This window comes from Cervus elaphus, chromosome 5 (assembly GCF_910594005.1).
Source record: "Cervus elaphus chromosome 5, mCerEla1.1, whole genome shotgun sequence".
Classification (NCBI taxonomy): domain Eukaryota; kingdom Metazoa; phylum Chordata; class Mammalia; order Artiodactyla; family Cervidae; genus Cervus; species Cervus elaphus.
The window spans coordinates 65,528,152-65,547,222 of record NC_057819.1 but is presented as its reverse complement, the minus strand read 5'-3'; the positions used below and the strand labels follow the sequence as shown (position 1 = coordinate 65,547,222).

The 19,071-nt window shown below is 42.6% G+C and overlaps 2 protein-coding genes across 7 annotated transcripts in view; one reads left to right on the top strand and one right to left on the bottom strand.

The window, feature by feature from the left end:
• RNF175 (ring finger protein 175) overlaps positions 1–4,996 on the top strand; it is a 60,869-nt gene extending 55,873 nt beyond the window's left edge. For 2 of the 4 annotated variants that reach the window (XM_043902654.1, XM_043902657.1), the window contains 2 exons: positions 2,082–2,183; positions 4,362–4,996. In XM_043902654.1, the coding sequence (XP_043758589.1) occupies positions 2,082–2,183; positions 4,362–4,482 (223 nt within the window). In that variant the 3' untranslated portion in view covers positions 4,483–4,996. The remainder of the gene's footprint in view (positions 1–2,081; positions 2,184–4,361) is intronic. The other 2 variants (XM_043902655.1, XM_043902656.1) reach the window with 2 other exon arrangements.
• Positions 1–18,852, bottom strand: part of TLR2 (toll like receptor 2) — a 136,162-nt gene extending 117,310 nt beyond the window's left edge. Inside the window, exons 1-2 of one of the 3 annotated variants that reach the window (XM_043902652.1) lie at positions 18,420–18,785; positions 8,236–11,575 (exon numbers count right to left, since the gene is read on the bottom strand). In XM_043902652.1, coding sequence (XP_043758587.1) covers positions 9,205–11,559 — 2,355 coding nt within the window. In that variant the 5' untranslated portion in view covers positions 11,560–11,575; positions 18,420–18,785 and the 3' untranslated portion in view covers positions 8,236–9,204. Of the gene's footprint in view, positions 1–8,235; positions 11,576–17,644; positions 17,941–18,419 lie in introns of those variants that run through there. The other 2 variants (XM_043902651.1, XR_006341140.1) reach the window with 2 other exon arrangements.
• Between the last annotated feature and the right edge of the window lie 219 nt (positions 18,853–19,071).

Sequence of the window (19,071 nt, the reverse complement as noted above, 5' to 3'; positions counted from 1 at the left end):
GTCTGGTCCTAGTTTTAATATGATTTAGTTTTCAAATGTTGGAACAGAGCCCCTTCTGCCATTTGCAAGTAGAAATATTTTCTCTCTCCACCTTTAAAAGCCCTTAGGGATTGTTGTACATGTGTGCATATTGTAATCGAAAATGTAGTCACCTTTAAATTTGCTTTGCAGGGAGCATTATTAATGGCCCATTTTAGCATGAGTCATATTAGCAAGGAGTGGGCAAACATGAATCATGTTAACAAGGGGTGGGAATCTGAGTCTTGCTCTGCAGAAATTCTGCTGGGGTAAAGGCTTTTCAGATGAGATTTTGAAGATAAAAGGGGATATTAAAGAGGAGATGAACATCTCAATGGTTGCTCAGTGACCCCTGAACTCCATCCATACCTATCTGGAGGGTATGGGCTATCCTCCAGCTCTTTTGAACGAAGAACTGTGCAGGTTTTGATTCAGTATCTTTATTATAATACACTTTATGTTAACCCAAACATGCAAAAGTGACCCCAGTTCCAAGAACATAAAAGAATGGGAACTCTTGGTTGCACACACATGTAATACCGAGGAATCATCTATGTGGCCTTGATTGGCTCCACCTCCATGCCCTCCGTTAGTGAGGGAACTTCTACATGGGTGCTTAGCAGATCAGGGAAAGCCACGCTGGGATCAATGACTATAGAAGTCAATCAACACGATGAATCTCATAGTTAATCATTGTGTTTGTTGTTTAGTCGCTAAGTCATAGCCGACTCTTTTTGTGACCCCATGGACTGTAGCCCACCAGGCTCCTCTGTCCATGGGATTTCCCAGGCTGAATACTGGAATGGATTGCCATTTCCTTCTCCAGGGGATCTTCCCCCACCCAGGGATTGAACCTGCATCTCCTGCATTGGCAGGGGGGTTCTTCACCACAGAGACACCTGGGAAGCCGCAGTTAATGATCTTACTCAAATCTATAAGCTGTGGAACCTGAGGAAAGTAAGTTTGCAAAAGTAATTGGTTTTGAATGATTCATTCAAATATTCGTTCAATAAATAGGCACGTGTGTGTGTGTGTGTGTGTGTGTGTGTGTGTGTGTGCGCGTGCGTGCTTACTCGCTCAGTCATGTCCAACTGTCTGAGGCCCCATGGACTGTAGCCCACCAGGCTCCTCTGTCCATGGAGTTCTCCAGGCAAGAATGCTGGAGTGGACTGCCATTCCTCCTCCAGGGGATCCTCCTGTCCCAGGAGTCCAACTTGAGTCTCTTGCATCTCCTGCATTGGCAGGCGGATTCTTTGCCATAGCGCCGGCTGGGAAGCCCCCCGATAGGCACTGAGGCACTGCATAAGGTGCTGAGCACCGAGATGAATGAGTCACTGTCCCACAGGAAGCACATTGCCCAGGAGAGATAGGTAAATACACAAAAAGTCATGACACAGAGTGGCTCAGGCTCTGTAAGACTCAGTCCCTGGTGCTGAGGGAAAACATGGTTCATTGTCAACTCTGGGGACAAAGCATCGATCTTTCTGTACAAGGGATTGTGTACAAATGAATCTGTAAATGCCTAGATTCTATATATTCTATTTCAAAATAACTGGCTTCTTATCAGGAATAAAAACTTGAGAAAAAACTTATGAAGCTAATGGAAATATTTGTATAAATATTTGATCACAAATAATTTGAACTTGTCTAATCTCATTACATAGATTGTAATGGGTGGGTGCCCAAAAAGCCAAATGGGGAGATGCTATGATAAACGCAGAGAAATGCACAAAAAGTGAGGATATGTTTACATAAGACATCCTGTAAAAAAGCACATCCACATTCTTTGTCTAATTTAATCACAGAATCTGAGGTCAGAACCTGTAAGGCTAAGACGATCAGTAAACTCCTCAGGGTCATAAGCTTTGACTTCAAGCTCACTGTCCGTGGTGGCTCCATGGTCCTGCAGAGTCTCTAGGAAAGCAATGGACACAACCAAGTCATGACTGAGAGCCATTCCTGCCTCCACCACTCCACCCAACAGGTGGGGTCACTTCCATCACATCATCATGAAGTAGACTTGCCCTTCAATGTCCAGAAGCTTCCGTAACAAGATCCCTAAGCTTTCATGAATTCTGCATCCGAGGTTGGTGTATTGTTGGTAAAAAGCAGACGTGCCCTTACTGCAAAGAGAAGGTTGATTTGAAGAGGATGATCAATAACCCATATCCTTTTTATGAAGTTATGAAATATTATTTTCTGGTGATACATTCTTTAATCTAAACTTTCTTTGTCATCACTACAGGTACAGCAGAAAACACCGTTTTCCCTAACTACCTATTTCAAAGTGACTTGTCCCTTTTCTCATCCATGTCTGCGTTACTATTCTAGTTAAGAGGTTAAATGCCATAAAAGATACAGTCTACTCTTTGTATTCCACTTATTCCACTATAAAGGCTCTAGTGAAAATGTGATGGGACATTGCAAATATGGATAATATGAGTATATGGAAGGATAAGTAGGTAGGCAGATAGATAGATGATAGATAGGCAGACAGATGACAAATAACGGGTGGATAAGATGAGTGGATGGGGGGAAAAATAGAATAGAAAATTTAAAAGTCCAAACTGTGAACTAGAATATAGAAAAGTATTTTTAAAGTGTACCAAATTGTATTATTTCCAGAAATGAGTAGAGTTTTTCCCCCTGAACTTTGGCTTCTTTAATTCCTTGCTGTATCTCATCTTTTCTTAGGCTAACCTAAGTAATAATAATATTGAAAGGAGTGAAGACCTACTACAGATTTGGTCAGTGAATGGCAACAACAGGACTTTTATAGACAGCAGGGACCCCCAACCAAATACACTCACTCTCATTAAGGTCACAGGAAGAGAGTGTCCCCCTCTAGCGCTGACTGCAAAGCCTTGGCCCTCCACCCCACCAGCCCAAAAACAGTGTCTCCTCCAGGGGAGTAAACAGAACTAAAACGCATCCCCTTAAGCAGAAGAGCCCTGAGGGGATGGCCACAGCCTGCCAAGTACTCCCTCTTAGCTCCTCAGTAGCAGCCTCCCTGCAGTCAGTCCCCTACGTATGGACCTCCAAGTCGTGAACTTTCAGAGATGGGAACGTGCATTTGCACGTCCAGTCGTGTAAGTTAGTTCATGTGTCTGTTCAGCTATTGTACTGTACTACTGTACTTTTCATGGTACTGTACTAGAAGATTTAAAATGTGTCATTTTTTTGTTTGCTTGATTTTTATGTGTTATTTGTGTGAAAAGTATAGTATATAGACGATGGTGTTAGTTGGGTACCTAGATAACTTTGTTGGACTATGAAAGCACTCTCTGAACGGAGCTCACTTATATGTAGGGGACTTACCATATTCCTTCTGAGTTCCAGTCACTTGAATTTCACAGTGCTAAAGCAGATACCCCGTCCCTGCCCCCTTGACTCTTCACCAACCCTAATTGTGCAGTTTTACCAATGGCTATCTGCAGAAACACCCCCGTGGCTGAGAACTGCAAGTCAAGGAAAGACTTGCCAGTAGAGCAGCAGGGGCAGCAGCGTAGGTGGGCCCTGGGTCTCAACAGAGAGCCCACTCCTGGCCGCCAGCTCCCTTCCCAGCTGGCTTTTCTCTCAGAACCCAGCCAAGAACAGCCATGGCTGAAGGCTGCCGTGCACCTTCTCTCCTCACTAGGCTGAGGCCAGAACAGCTTTTGGTTAATAACTCACTTCTGAAACCTCAGTATATAGGTCTTTGTTATAAAATGGTGATAACATGATCATAAATGTCACCTTAATGATAATCTAAATAATAAAAGACAATTGGTTTCTTTGACAGAATGAAATGGTCTTGAGAGAATAAGCTTTTGAATATTACATGTACTTTTTTTTCCTGTGAAATACAGAACTGTGTTTCTGAATGGAACACCCTAACAACAAGCATCATTCTTCTAAGGCAGCTACAGAAACACATGCACTCCTTATTGAGATTCAGTGTAACATAAATGATACGTATGAAAAGTCTGCCTTTCCGTGTATGACATGGCTAATAGAAATACTATGTATGAAGTTCCCTCAATACAGTCCAGCCGAGGGACCAGCATAGGATATGTATTATCGTGAACTAATGTCTTCCCGCTGATGAACTGATGGCAGAATAGCCCAGAGCTATTTATGCTCACTTAACAGTAGTTTTCATCATCCTTGGTTTTCCACGTTCATCATTCCCCACTTCCTATTTCTTTTAGTATGTGACCCTCACCTTTTATTCTTGTTTGGGATTATATTTGGGGATTTTATTGTAGACTGTTTTACTTTTAGAAATTAGATGTAGTATAAATAACAATGACTATTTCTGCTACATGGCTAGATGTAGAGTAACCTCCTTAATTGAGATTCAGCTGGGAGCGCACACACTTTTTATATGGACAGATCCTGGACTGGCTTCGTTATCTGGTGGCCTGGCAACCCGTGGTAATAGGAATCGTTCAAGGCATTAACTATTCACTAGGGCTGGAATAGCATGGCACACTTACCCCAGAAGCAATGTACTGCATGTTGAAATATTTTCTAATACTCTTTTAATTTTTAGAGATCCCAAGAACTTAGAGAACTGAATAAAAACTGACACTGTGTCTGTGTGGAGAGAATTTAAACAGAAGCTGAGCAATGGAATAAACACAGAGGCCTTGGATCTTTCTGATTACGACCATTTTCTAATCCTCGTTTGTGACGCATATGGTACCACCCACGGAAATGGCAACCCACTCCAGTATTCTTGCTTGGAGAATCCCATGGATGGAGAAGCCTGGTAGGCTACAGTCCGTGGGGTCGCAAAGAGTCAGACACGACTGAGCGACTTTACTTCACTTTCACCGTGGACATCCCATCTCGAGTTTGGCTTACAGTGATCTCACCTGAGATGTGTTTCAGAGGTTTGCAAAGTACTTCTCACATACAATTTTATTGAGTTACAACAAATGCCCTCTTATCAGTTCAACATCTTCAAAGTACAGTCATTAAATCTATGGTTTAAGGACACGGTCTTTTATGTTCTCTGTTCTTGTTACCCCGTGGCAGCTTTGGTACCACAGAGCCCTTCCATTAGAGATCGCTCTCAAAACCTCTAGCGCCGGGTGCTGCCATCCACACAATGGGCCAGAGCTGCGCAGGTGCCCTGGGGCTGCTGCACGCTCAGCCCACCCACGGGTGACTGAGGGAGCGCATCCTTCTCTTCTCCTGGGCCACTCTGTTCACACTCACACACACACACACACACACACACACACACACACTCTTTCCATGGCCATGCTGTTTTTGTTTCCATCCCAGCCCTTTCCGACACCTGAAATCACATCACAGGCTCATTTGTCTGCTGTCTGTCTTCCTCTCCATGAAGACAGAGGATTTTATGTTTTGTTCCCTACTATCTTTGCAGCACTTGGGCAGCACCTGACACATAAGAGGCACCAATAAATATCTGCTGAGCAAATGAACCAATCCAACAAGAAAGAAAAAATTAACAGAATTGCGAAGACAAGTCAGAACAAATTAACCTAAGAATGGTATTACCATGTTGAACTCCCTCAAATTAATTCATTTTAAATTACTGGTCATTTACTAAATAGTCACCAATATACATCACACCAGACATCTGCAACACTTGAAGATATTACACTTGAATGAAGTAAAAAGGAAACACATCTATTGCCAAAACACTGGCAACGCATTGCAGCAACATAGGTGACCTAGATTATCCTACTGAGTGAAGTAAATCAGAAAGACAAATGTCCTATGATATCACTTATCTGTGGAATCTAAAATGTGACACAAATGAACCGACTATGAAACAGAAACACTCACAGACACAGAGAACAGACTTGGAGTTGCCAGTGGGGATGGGGGCCAGGGAACTGTTGGATTGGGAGTTTGGGATTAGCAGATGCAGACTATTATATATAGAAAGGATAAACAAGGTCCTACTGTATAGGACAGGGAACTATATTCAATATTCTGTGATAAATCATTATGGAAAAGAATATGAAAAAGAATGTACATATATGTATAACTGAATCACTTTGCCATGCAGCAGAAATTAACACTATAAATCAATTATACTTAATAAATTTTAAAAAAATTTTGGCCATGTGCTTTATACAAAATTCCATCATAGTTATAATGATGAGATCTCACATTAAGATGCTTTTTTGGCTGCGCCGGTTCTTCATTGCAATGCACAGGCTTTCTCTAGTTGCAGGGCAGAAGCTTAGTTGCTCCGAGGCATATGGGATCTTAGTTCCCCCACCAGGAATCAAACCTACATCCCTTGCATTGGAAGGTGGATTCTAAACCACAGGAACACCAAGGAAGTCCCTCACATTAAGATCTCTACCTGTTGGTAATTTTCCTTCTTGAAACTACTCAATGCTTCAGTATTACAACTGGCTCATCATCCAGATTATTAGAAGATTTAACTCTAGTTTATTTCCCTACTCAGCAGGCATTTCAACAATTCCATATATATTACATACCAGCCATATGCAAGGTTAAAGAGATAAAACAAGATTCTTGAACTAGGTATTGACAGATCACCTTGCAGTTGGATAAACACCAACTAAAACTTAGTTTTTCTTCTGTAGAAGAGTCCTTAATGACCTCTGTTGTATTTGACCTCTGATGTATTCAACCCCTGGGGTATTTGCCACTTATTTTTTATGGAGAGCTGCATGATGACCCTTTAGAACTCTGAGCAAGTAAACTAATAGATGTCTGCATGGAATTGTGACTGAACTTCAGAGCTTAGAAGTGTTAGATAATTACCAAACAACATCAGGGAAAAAAAGATGCTATTTTCTTTATACAGTTTAAACATGTAAAATCTAATCTGTTTTATGAAGTAAAACTTCATATACACATTGAAAAAATATACACATTGAAAAAATTATGGAGAGCAGTAACCTATCCAGTTACCAGCGGTTAGCTCAAGGTGGAAGGATAAGAGCTGACTCTTTCTTTTATATGCTGTAGTTTCTTTTCCAGAATTTCTACAGTTTAACATTTGTAATGAGAAAAATAGATTCTTTTCAAAACATTATTTTAGATCTATCAATTAACTATGAAGCTGTTTCTGTTTAAATTGTTGAAATTAAATCTACAGATCACATCTATGTTAAATTTGTCTGGTTCTCATGACAATTAATGTTATACTTATGTAGGAAATAGAGAAGTAAGGCAAAAAGTCCATTTTGTATTTGGTTTCTGTGGCATCTCTAGTTTCCTCTTCCTGAACTGGTCTTTTTTATTAGGCTGGCTACTGTCTCCTCCATTGCATGCTCCCAGGAGTTTATAAGAGAGAAGAACCAACCCTGTGGGTTTCCCAAGGACTAAAGCCTATTATGCACTTAATGGACTTATTTCTTTGGTATAACTTTCTGCAAACAACAGAAAATATACCTGAGATCCCTGCTAGTACCCATAACACAAAAATGTTCATTTACAAACCATAATATATAAGGCGATGACTCACTTCTTGGAAAATAACAATGGCTAACATCTACCACAGGCACCTGTCGGCCTGTGTGAGCACCCGTGGTTTCCATTCTCTGAGAATGGCATGGTCCTCTTGCCTCCTCAGCCCGAACAGTAACCCAGGGCCACACGTCTAGTGCTTTACTGACTCTGCTGCACATTGATCTCAACATAGGCCCCTCTGATGGATTCATTACTACCCCTGTCTTTGTGACAGGAAAATATCTGGGGTCAGACTGAGTTACCCAAAGATACACTTGTCCTAACCCAGGGCTTTCTGACTTCAGACCCCAGTAAACCACACAGACCCAGTTCTGGCTAAAGATTAAGCAAGGTCACTTCCTTCACACATGGTTCCCAGCTTAACAAGCGAGTTGCACGAAATCCATAAGCAGCTCCTTACTTTTAAATTTAATGCATTTATTTAATGCCTTATTATCTAGATTCTAAAAATTAACATATGGAAGTAGTATCTTTCTTTTAAATCATTGTGTATCAAATATTTTAGAGTCACTGAGGAACTTCTAGGTTGATACTTGCTTACAAATTTATTTAGCTCACACATACTTCTATAACATTTGAGAAAGAGAAAAAAAGAGAGCCCTTTTTAGAATTAGAAACAAGACTTTTTCAAAGAAGGAAAAAGCAACATGATTCAGGGAGCTGAGAGCAGAGTAACCAGACACTAATGAGAACTTTGCACATCACTAAAGGCTGAAGATCAGAATCAGAGATACAGGAGACTTCTTTAAAATTCTTCAAAACTGAGTATTTATTTCATTAGTTTCATTTCCAGAGAAATACATAATTTACTGCATTTGGGTTATATACCCTCTCTCAAGTAACTATGGCTGGAGAAACTTATCAAATACTGACAAAGACACGCACAGCTCATTTCAAAATACACCGTCAAGGTATTTCAGTATCCTGTAAAGCTATGGGGACACAAAACAGCACTTTTTTTCTAAGGAGAGCAATACATTTGGCTGAAGGACTTTAACATTTTGTCTTGTTGCTCCTGAGAGCAGTCACACACAGAAGGGAGAGCTGGGGGACGAAGAACACCCTCTTCAGACGTGGATGAGCCCCTAGCAGAAAGCGGATGGAAAGTCACTTAAAATCTATTCATTTCTGCTGTTTCCTAATGAACTAAGCCAACTGCTACAGATAATTCACATATCAATCATGGACTGAGATCATGACTGTCTCATAGGATAAATAAAAGCCTAGAACCATGTTTTTCCAATTTGGTAGCAGTTTTTATAAAACAGCACTCTAGACAAAATTTGAACAGTTTTAGTCATTTTAGTAAGCAGGTCCTCATTTATATGGTTTATATATGGTTGTTGTTCGGTCGCTAAGTCCTGCCTGACTCTTTGCAACCTCATGGACTGTAGCATGCCAGTCTTCCCTGTCCTTCACTATTTCCTGGAGATTGTTCAAATTCATGTCCATTGAGTCAGTAATGCCATCCAACCATCTCATCCTGTCATCCCCTCCTCCTCCTGCCTACAGTATTTCCCAGCATCAGGGTCTTTTCCAGTGAGTCAGCTCTTCACATCAGGTGGCCAAAGTATTGGAGCTTCAGCTTCAGCATCAATTCTTCCAATGAATATTCATTGGATGGTTCACATATAATTGAGTCAGAATGGACTCAGTTATAACTAGTGATAGAAGGACCACCACCACACCAAGACTGACCCTTAATGAAGGATCCTAGGACCTTATTGCAGCTCTCAAATTTAACCAAAACCCTTCCTGCTGAGTCTCATCCGTGGGCCACTCCAGGTAGGTCTTGGTGTTCATGATCTTCCGCAGCTTACAGAAGCGCTGGGGGATGGCCTTCTTGTCAATGGGCTCCAGCAGGATCAGAATGGCAGCATCATTGTTCTCATCAAAGAGACGGAAATGGGAGAAGTCCAGCTCATACTTGCACCACTCGCTCTTCACAAAGTTCTCTGAAAGCACAAAGATGGTTTTGTGGCTCTTTTCGATGGAGTCAATGATGTTGTCAATAATCCACTTGCCAGGAACGAAGTCTCGCTTATGAAGACACAGCTTAAAGGGAGGGTTGAAGTGCTCCAGCTCCTGGACCATGAGGTTCTCCACCCAGTAGGAATCCCGCTCACTGTAGGACACAAAGGCGTCATAGCAGATGTCCCTGCGGGGAGCCTTCCTGGGCTTCCTCTTGGCCTGCAGCCAGGCCCACATCATCTTCATGTACCACAGTCCATGGAGACGGTGACACAGAACCCCTGTGAGCAGGAGCAACAGGAAGAGGGCACAGCACACGGCGGACACCACGGCCGCCCTGTGGCATTCAGAAAGGGAGAGCCGGGCGTCCCGCACCCGCTGGCCCCGCACGTGGGAGGGAGAGTCACAGCGGTAGTCATCCGGCCAGTCGGCCAGGACACGGGCCAGTGCCTGCTGCCCCTGCGTGAAGGCCAGGAAGTCACAGGAGCAAATGAAGCTGTTGCCACCGGCCTCCAAAGTCTTCAGTTGTTGAAAAGAATCAAGTTGCTCCTTAGAGAAAGTATTTATTATATTTCTGCTAATTCTCATAATTGATAACACGGGTAAGAAGGAGGCATCTGGTAGAGTCTTCAACTTATTTCTGGAAATATAAAGTTCTTTGAGTTGCGGCAAAATCAAAGAAAATGAATCGAGATTGTTATTGCTAACATCTAAAATTTCCAGGGTCTGGGGAAGGCACTGGGTTAAACTGTGTATCCTTGTGCTGGATAAGTTCAACTGTTTCATTCTTCCTGGCCACTGACAAGTTTCAGGCATTGAAAGAAAATTATTCTTACTGATATCAAGGTTAGTCAAATTTTTCAGAGTAAGCAAAAGTTCTCCAGTTTTTTCTAGTGATTTCAAACGATTCTGCCTTAAAACCAAGGTTTGAAGGAAGGGCCAGGCATTCTCACAGGCTGAGTTTTTCAAGGTTTCTTCAGACATTAAGTTTTCACTGAGATCCAGATATTCTAATGACTTTAAATGTTGTGAAAGTAAACAGGGAACCAGAAACACCTTGCTGTTCTCTATTGTGACTCTTCTAACTCTGCCTGTGAGTGAATATATGCTACTCAGATCATGAAATAAGAAAAACTGTGGAATGTGCAACTTCCGTATTGTCAACGTCTCCACGTTCCCTAGGTATCTAATTCTGTCCAAAGCCAGTGTTCTAAAATCGCCAATTCCATCATGGGTACAGTCATCAAACTCTACTTCTAAGATCCCAGAAACATAGTTAAACAGTTTGACAACTTCAACAAAACTTTCGTCGGTGAATTGCACATTTCTAAATATAAGCTTTTTAACCGATGTATTCATTTCACTGATGGATGCTTCTGAAAGATGGAAAGTGTGCAAATTGGTATCGCTCAGTTCTAAATAATCTAAGGAACTTACAATATCTACAAGAATGTCCAGGAGTAAAACAGGCTGCTTCAGATGAAGAATCAGACGGCTAATGTTCTGGATTGACTTTAAACTCTTTGGCACATATATCTGCAGATTTTGAGCACTGATCTCAAGCTCCTCAAGAAAAGTCAGTCCAGCGAAATCCTTTTCATGAATCTCAGTGAAGCTGTTACTATTTCCTACTTTCAGGGTCCGCAGATTTGGCAGATGAGAAAAAAGAGATGTTTCTCCAAGTGTATTGTATAAATTTCCCAGTAAGTTTAAGAATTTCAAGACATAAAGGGACCTGAACCAGGAGGATGATAAGTTAGATAAGCGATTATAGGATAAGTCCAAATATTCAAGACTCCTCAGGTGAAAAAAAGAATCTTCCTCCACTGTATGAATTTCATTGGCCCCCAGCCTCAGAGTCTTCAGGTTCACACACCTCTGCAGGTCTCTGTTGCCGACATAGGTGATCTCATTGTTGGACAGGTCAAGGCTTTTCACACCTGCCGTGAGACCAGAGGGGATGAAGTTTAAAGATCTGGAATGGCCATCGCAGACACCAGCTGGGTCACAAGACAGAGAAGAAGCCTGATCAGAGGCTCCTTCTGTGGACAGGCTGATGACAGCCCAGACCCACGCTGTCCACAAAGCACGTGGCATTGTCCAATGATTTGACCTACAAAGAAAAGAGGTTCAAATGAATGATTGTGTTTGACATCATGGCTTAATTCCAGTTCTTGAGAAATGTTTTGTAAGATATAAAACATGGGGCTTCCCTGGGGTCCAGTGGTTAAGAAGCCACCTGCCAATGCAGGGGACTCGCCTGCATGTCAGCTACTGAGCCCATGTGCTGCAAGTACTGAAGCCCACACCCCTAGGACCCCTGCTCCACAACGAGAGAAGCTACCACACGCAGCAACAAAGGCCAAGCCAGCCACAAATGAATAAGATATAACACACACTCGCACACACACATCAGTTCAGTTCAGTTGCTCAGTCGTGTCGAACTCTTTGCGACCCCATGAATCGCAGCACACCAGGCCTCCCTGTCCATCACCAACTCCAGTTCACTCAAACCCACATCCATTGAGTCGGTGATGCCATCCAACCATCTCATCCTCTGTCGCCCCCTTCTCCTCCTGCCCTCGATCTTTCCCAGCATCAGGGTCTTTTCCAATGAGTCAACTCTTCACATGAGGTGGCCAAAGTATTGGCGTTTCAGCTTCAGCATCAGGCCTTCCAACGAATATTCAGGACTGATTTCCTTTAGGATGGACTAGCAGGATCTCCTTGCTGTCCAAGGGGTTATCAAGAGTCTTCTCCAACACCACAGTTTAAAAGCATCAATTCTTCACACACACACACATATACACGAAGAAATAACCAAGAGGGAAATGGAATGTATGAATAGGATAAAAAATGAATTCTCTAACACCTCCCACAACACTAACACAGATAGACCGCCACTGAACAATGACATAAAAAGCATAGTACCACCTGGGAATATGGAGCAGGACCAACCACGGATTGGAAAATGAGTAAATGAATGATAGAGGATGAAAAAGCAAGCAGTTTAAGAAAAGGGCTAGGCTTAACCAAGTGGATTTACAACCTCCTATTTGTACCCTTCAGATCTTCCACTAGAACACACCTCTTATCTGACCTGATGCCCCCAAGTGTTAGAGGGCTCACAAAGCCAAACCACAGCTCTCTCTGACCACCTTTCACTAGAAGCAGCTCCAGGAAGAGTGTGCTCTTTAACCAAAAGAAAAAGGTTCCATGCTTGTCAACCTGTTTTGCATTATGACTAGCAGACAGGAGGGATGCTGAGAATCCCAGGCAGAGCAAGGGGGTTTGTTGGGTTGAGGGACAATCAGACCATCAGAACTTTCTCTTCCTGAGAAACTAAGTGCAGGAAGCAGTGTTTGACTCAGTGTGTGTGTGTGTGCGCATGTGTGTGTGCATGTGTGTGCGCGTGTGTGTGCATGCACGTGTGTGTGTGCACGCGTGTGTGTGTGCGCGCACACTCAGTTGCTCAGTCATGTCTGACTCTTTGCAAACCCATGGACTGTAGTTCACCAGGCTCCTCTGTCCACGAATTCTCCAGGCAAGAATACTGGAGTGGGCTGACATTTCCTCCTCCAGGGGATCTTTCTGACCCAGGGATCAAACCCATGTCTCCTATGTCTCCTGCATCGCAGGAGGATTCTTTACCTGCTGAATCACTGAGGAAGCTGTTTGACTCAGTACATTTTTCAAAAGATAGTTTTGGGGAAACAACAATACCACCTTTGCCGATACTCACACGTCCATCTAAGGCTGAGTGTGCCTCCTCAGGGCTCTCTATTCGGATCCGATGTCTACTCACCTATCTCTGTACTGGTAACACTAAATATGTGACACATCTTCATATCCAGAAGAACAAGGCCTTCCTCCTTGTTCTTCTGTAAGTGAGCCTTGGTTAGTCTTGGCCCTCTGTATATTCTTATAAACTACAGAATTAGCTTAGCAGTTTCAAAAACAAAATCCATTGATTTTAATTGGCAATGCCATGATTCTATAGATAATTTGGGAATTATTGACATCATTACAATATTGAAGCTCTCAATTCATGAGCTTGATATTTTTCTATTTATTTTGGTCTTCTTTATCACAATAATACCTTATGATTTTCCATATAGAGGTCTTGAGCATATTTTTGTGATATTTATTCCTAGGCATTTGATACTTTTATTAAAGTTGTGAAAATAGTGTTACTTATATGTGGGATATACCTATAGATACAAAGAGAGAGATTCAATTAAATTTTACATATTTACCATGCATTGAGCAACCTTGCAAAACTAATTCAACAATTTTCACAGTTTATAAATTCCTGTTTATTTGCTACATACACAATCATATCATCCAGGTATAATGATCATTTTATTTCCTTTTTTCAATCCTTATACTTTATTCTCTTTATTAGTAAATGCTGAATTGTATCAAATTCTTTTTTTCTTCCTATAACTATTGAGATAATATTTCCTTCTTTACTTTGTTAATAAATATTGGTGACTACATGGATAAACTTTAGTGTTAAAGCAACCTCACATTTTTAAAATAAACCCACATTTGTCTGGATGTATTATCCTTTTTACATATTGCTGGATTTTGTTTCTAATATTTTGCTTAGAATTTCTGAATCAGATATAAAATTGCCCTTTAAATTTCCTTTCTCCTAATGTTTTTGTTGTTGAATACATTAAATACATTAACAGTTACAGAATGATTCAGATTTTCTTTTTATTCTTTTGTCAGTTATGCTTTTCAAGGAATATATCAAATTTTCTCCTACTTTGTCAAGCTTACTGACATAGTTACTTATATCCTCTTATTATATATGAGGATATATAGACATATATATACAAATATAATATATATATTTATATATATAATATATATATTTATTTATATATATTTATTATATATATTTATTTTTATATATTTATTATATATATTATATATTTATTTTATATATTTATTTATTATATATAATAAATATATATAAATACATATATGTATAATAATATGTAGACATATTATTTTAATGTCTACAGGACCTCTATTCTATTCCTTAGATGAGTTATTCATGCCTGCTTTCTTTCTCGATTGTCTTGCCAGAGGTTTATCATCTTTACCAGCATTTTCAAAAAACCAACTTTTCAGTTGACAGAGCCTCGATTTTCTACTTCATTAATTTCTGTTCTTATATTACTATTTCCTTCCTTCTGCTTTCTCTGGATTTATTTTAATGTTCTCATTTGAATTTCCTTAGATAGATGTTTCCTTACTAATTTTCAGCCATTCTTCACTTCTAATATCTCCATTTCAGGTCATGAATTTTCATCTAAGCACTAGTTAGCTGTATCATCCACGTCTCTTTCTACTCTGTTCTTTTCATACTTTGGTCTCTTCAAGTTTCAGTCTAAACATTTTCTTCTGATCTATTTTCTAGTTTGTTTTTCTTTCTTCAACTATGTTTAATTTACTGTTAAATCCATCCACTGATTTTTAATTTTTTTATTATTACAGTTTTAATCTATATAATTTCTATTTGGTTCCTCTTCACATCAGCTATGTCATTGTCATAGTTCCAAATTCTCTGCCAAAATTTTCAGCCTTGACTTTTATCACCGTGAGCACAGTATCACAGTCTGAGAAGCTGCACAGCACTTTTGACAGACTGAGAAGGCAGGGGGTTAAGTGTTAAGGTCTGGGACAGTCATGGATTGGATAGGAAAGGCCAAATTAGAGGAAGAGAAGTCCTAACAGAGGCTCCATTGCAGCTCTGATTTATCCGGATGGCTCAGGCAGCCTCACTCTCTGAATAAGGACCAGGATCATTTCTGGAATGCTGGTGCTCACAAGTACCTAGCACTAGGTAGCAAAGGAAAATTTGCTTCAGAAGAAGACAGCATCATCCTAGGCCCCAGATGTCGTTCTGCAATTTTTCAGATACAACATCCAGTATAAAACAAAAAGCAACCAGGCGCTAACGGAAGCAAGGTAAAAGCACGGAAGAGCAGAAACAGCAGACAAGAGACCCTAACCCACAGAGGCCCTGGATGCAGCACTGTCCCCGCCGCAAACCGACAGCGTTAAGACAAGATGACTACTACCGCTTGGGTCTGTCTATCCCAATGTCTTCCTGCTTAATCAGCTGTTGGAAGAAAAATCCTCTTAGTATAACTGTACTGAACAACCAAAATTTACTTGATTTTTGTCTACTGTGTAAGATAGTGCACAAATCTTACGGAATTTATACCAATTTTTTTTATTATGCTAAGATTTAAGGTCAGATATGCCCATTAAAAAATTTTTCCTACCTGTTTTTTCTCTTTAAAAGGTGAAATGTATATGAGTAGAGATCTTGGGCTATTTCATGTAAATATTATATGACACCTATTGCATGATCAGTTTTCAACAAATAATAAATATTGATGATGCTAAAACTATGATTAACAACTTGATGCTTAAGGTCAAAATTACTTGTCTCTCCTCACATTTCCTCAATACATTATATAGCAGGGGGCAGAGAACTCTTCAATGTAAGACACCAGGAAAGGGAAGGGCGATGCTCAAGTTAGATGGAGTGGAGTCACATCTAATGAAGGTTGTGGATCTGCACAAAGTATAAAAATCACGTGGTTAAAGAATTCAGAAAGTTGCCAGAGTGGTGAGGAATTACTGGTCCCAGACTTAGGATAGGATGGGAGTCTGAGGAGTAAGCCTGGCGTTAGAGGCAACCGAGCTGAGAGGAAGCTGAAGTCCTGTGGCTCAGAGTGAAAGCAGGACCAGACATCCCCTCCAGGGCAAGGGCTGAGACGCCAAGGTGAAGCCGGACCGGAGAGGGACAGACTCGTGGCCCGATGCCTGGCAGGGACGTGCAAGTGGGCTCTCCATAAAGCCAAGCGCAGGGAAGAGGCTACGCCTTCTGTGAACAGGGCCCTCACAAATCTCTGCCCTCTGACCCTTGGTCTCCACCTGGCTAGAAGCTAGCCTCCTAGAAATCTCCTGTAAGGTCTGCCACAAACGCTGGTATGGATCCAAAGATTAAAAGATATCAGTTCAGTTCAGTCACTCAGTCGTGTCTGACTCTTTGCGACCCCATGGACCGCAGCACACCAGGCCTCCCTGTCCATCACCAGCTCCCAGATTTACTCAAACTCATGTCCACTGTGCTGGTGATGCCATCCAACCATCTCATCCTCTGTCGTCCCCTTCTCCTCCTGCCTTCAATTTTTCCCAGCATCAGGGTCTTTTCAAATAACTAAGAATTTTTCATAACTAAAGAAAAATTTAAGTTCACAAATTGTAAATGTATGTTAAATCCCAAGCAAAAAAAGAATAGAAATTTCTCATCTAGCCTCAAAACAATGGAATAATAGCCCCAAAGGGCTGAGAAAACATACCTGTTAGTCTAGACATTTATATCCATTTAAATAATCATCTAAGAGTAAAGCTAAGACATTTCCAGCCATTCAAAATCTAAAGAAGAATTTTATGCATAGACTGTTGTTGCAAGAAGTACCCAAACACATATGTTCTTTAGCAACATGGAAAATAAACCTGGTAAGAATAGGCAATTAAAAAAAAAAAAGCATAGGCAACAAGAAGCAACAACTGGATTTTTTTTTAACATAAAGATTGCTAAGGAAGAAGACAGCACTCAGAAACTCAGACATACCGCTGCTGTATGAGGACATAGTGATGTAAATTTTAAATGATATTGTGGAGATAAAAAATTGTTTTTTGACAAGCAATTTACTTAAAGATATTTATGAAGAGGTTACACCAAGATGCCACATATAATTAATTATGCTCGATCACCAAAATCAAAACAAGGTATTTAACCAATCAAGTCAAATTCTTAAGTAACATAATGAAAAAAAAAAATTAACTGACAGCTTAGAAACTTTCAAAACAAGTTGTTAAGTTCAGGCAATGTTTGTAAAACACCCTCAGTACAAAAAGTTTAAAGATACAAATGTTTTCTGCTCAGAACAGGAAGAAACAAAATACTGGTGAATAAGTCCTTTTCAAATAGGATATCTGCCCTTTTTTTTTTTTTTTGTCTCTACTTTCAAGTCAGGTTATCCTCCCTCCCAGTTGCTTTTTGACGAAGATCTGAGTTAACAACGTTGCAAGCAGTGCAGACCAGTGCAGACGAGACCTTCTACAAGATTACAAGCATCTCACCCACCTGAACTGCTCACACCCGGAACAATTTCTCTCTCTCCTCCCAGATTTTTTCCCCCCAAACAGGAAAAATATTTTCTTGCCTGGCATCGAAGTTCTAAAGACAAGTTCTCATTTATAGAAGTTAAAAGGGCGTGAAGCCCACCCCGGGGACAGAGGCCAGGCTAGGGGTGCGGGGATTGAGAGTCCTGGGCAGCTCCGAGTCCTGACCCTGTCCCACTTCTGAGCCCTGGTGGGAAATCCCAGCCCTAGAAGCTGGGTCCCTGCGGTGAGCAGGGAGCGCAGACGCTTCCACCTGAGCCCCGTCACAGCCGCTCCGAGTGAAGCAGGCGGGAGCGGCCGGGGCAGGCACAGCGGCCGGCGAGAGGGCGGCCCTTCGGGGAACCGTAGCCAGCCGCCCCTCGCCTCCGGGAACGCGGCCGCGCGCAGCGCGGAGCCCCCTCTAGGAGGCTGGAGGGCCCTGCGCCCCGCCGCGGCCCGCGGACACCCGGACGCCGAGGGCTGGGCGAACCCCGGCCGCGCCCCCGTCCCTTTCCGGGCGGCCCCCGCTCCTCCGCGGCGCTGCGCGGGCGGGGCTGCGGGAGCCTCGGGGCCGAGGGCTCCACTCTCCCCGGGACCCGCGCGGCACGACGGGGGTCCTGGGTGCCGCCGACCGGGAAGCGGGGATGCCCGCGTCCGCGCTCGGCCACCCTGGGGCCCTGCCTGCCTGGCCACCCGCCCGGTCTGGGGATGGCTGCGGAGCGGGGATGCCCATGGATGCTAATTCCTGCCCGACGTACCTGGGACTTGCGCGGCCGCAGCCTGGCAGCGCCCTCCACAGCCTCCGGCCGGAGCGGTCCCGGAAGAGCGCGCGCCGCCGGCGCCCCCTCCTCGCGGGTGCGGGACCGCCCGTTCCGCGGAGCGCGCGTGACCCCTGCGGCCCAGCGCGCCGCCGCGCTTCCCCGCGGGTCCGGCGGCAACCGTGCCCCAGGTGCGGGCCTCAGCTGCCGGGTGCTGCCCGGGTCGAGGAAGGCGCTGGGGCCCGGCTTGCGGGGAGACGCTTCAAGCCTCCGTGTGGGATTCCCCCACCACACAGTTTGATTTCGAAACCAACGAGAAGGCTTATTACCCAACCAGTATTTTCCTGAAGCCTCGAGCACCCAAAGCCTCTTATTACCCTGAAACACTCGGTCTTTAAACTCCACCTCTCCATTCTTCTGCACCCTTGGATGCCCAAATTCAGGCTCACCCCTGCCCCTACGCCCTTTTCAACAGTTTCCCCGTCAGCATATCGACACGGTCCACTTCCACTCCCAAGTTTATGCTCTCCGGCATTAAAATAACTCATCCATCACTATCCAAACCACCGCAGCAAGATTTTGCCTGCAGAACAGATAAGGACGACAGGGAGTTTAAAATTTTCAATCGTGGTGGTCCCTTTGTGGTGCGCTG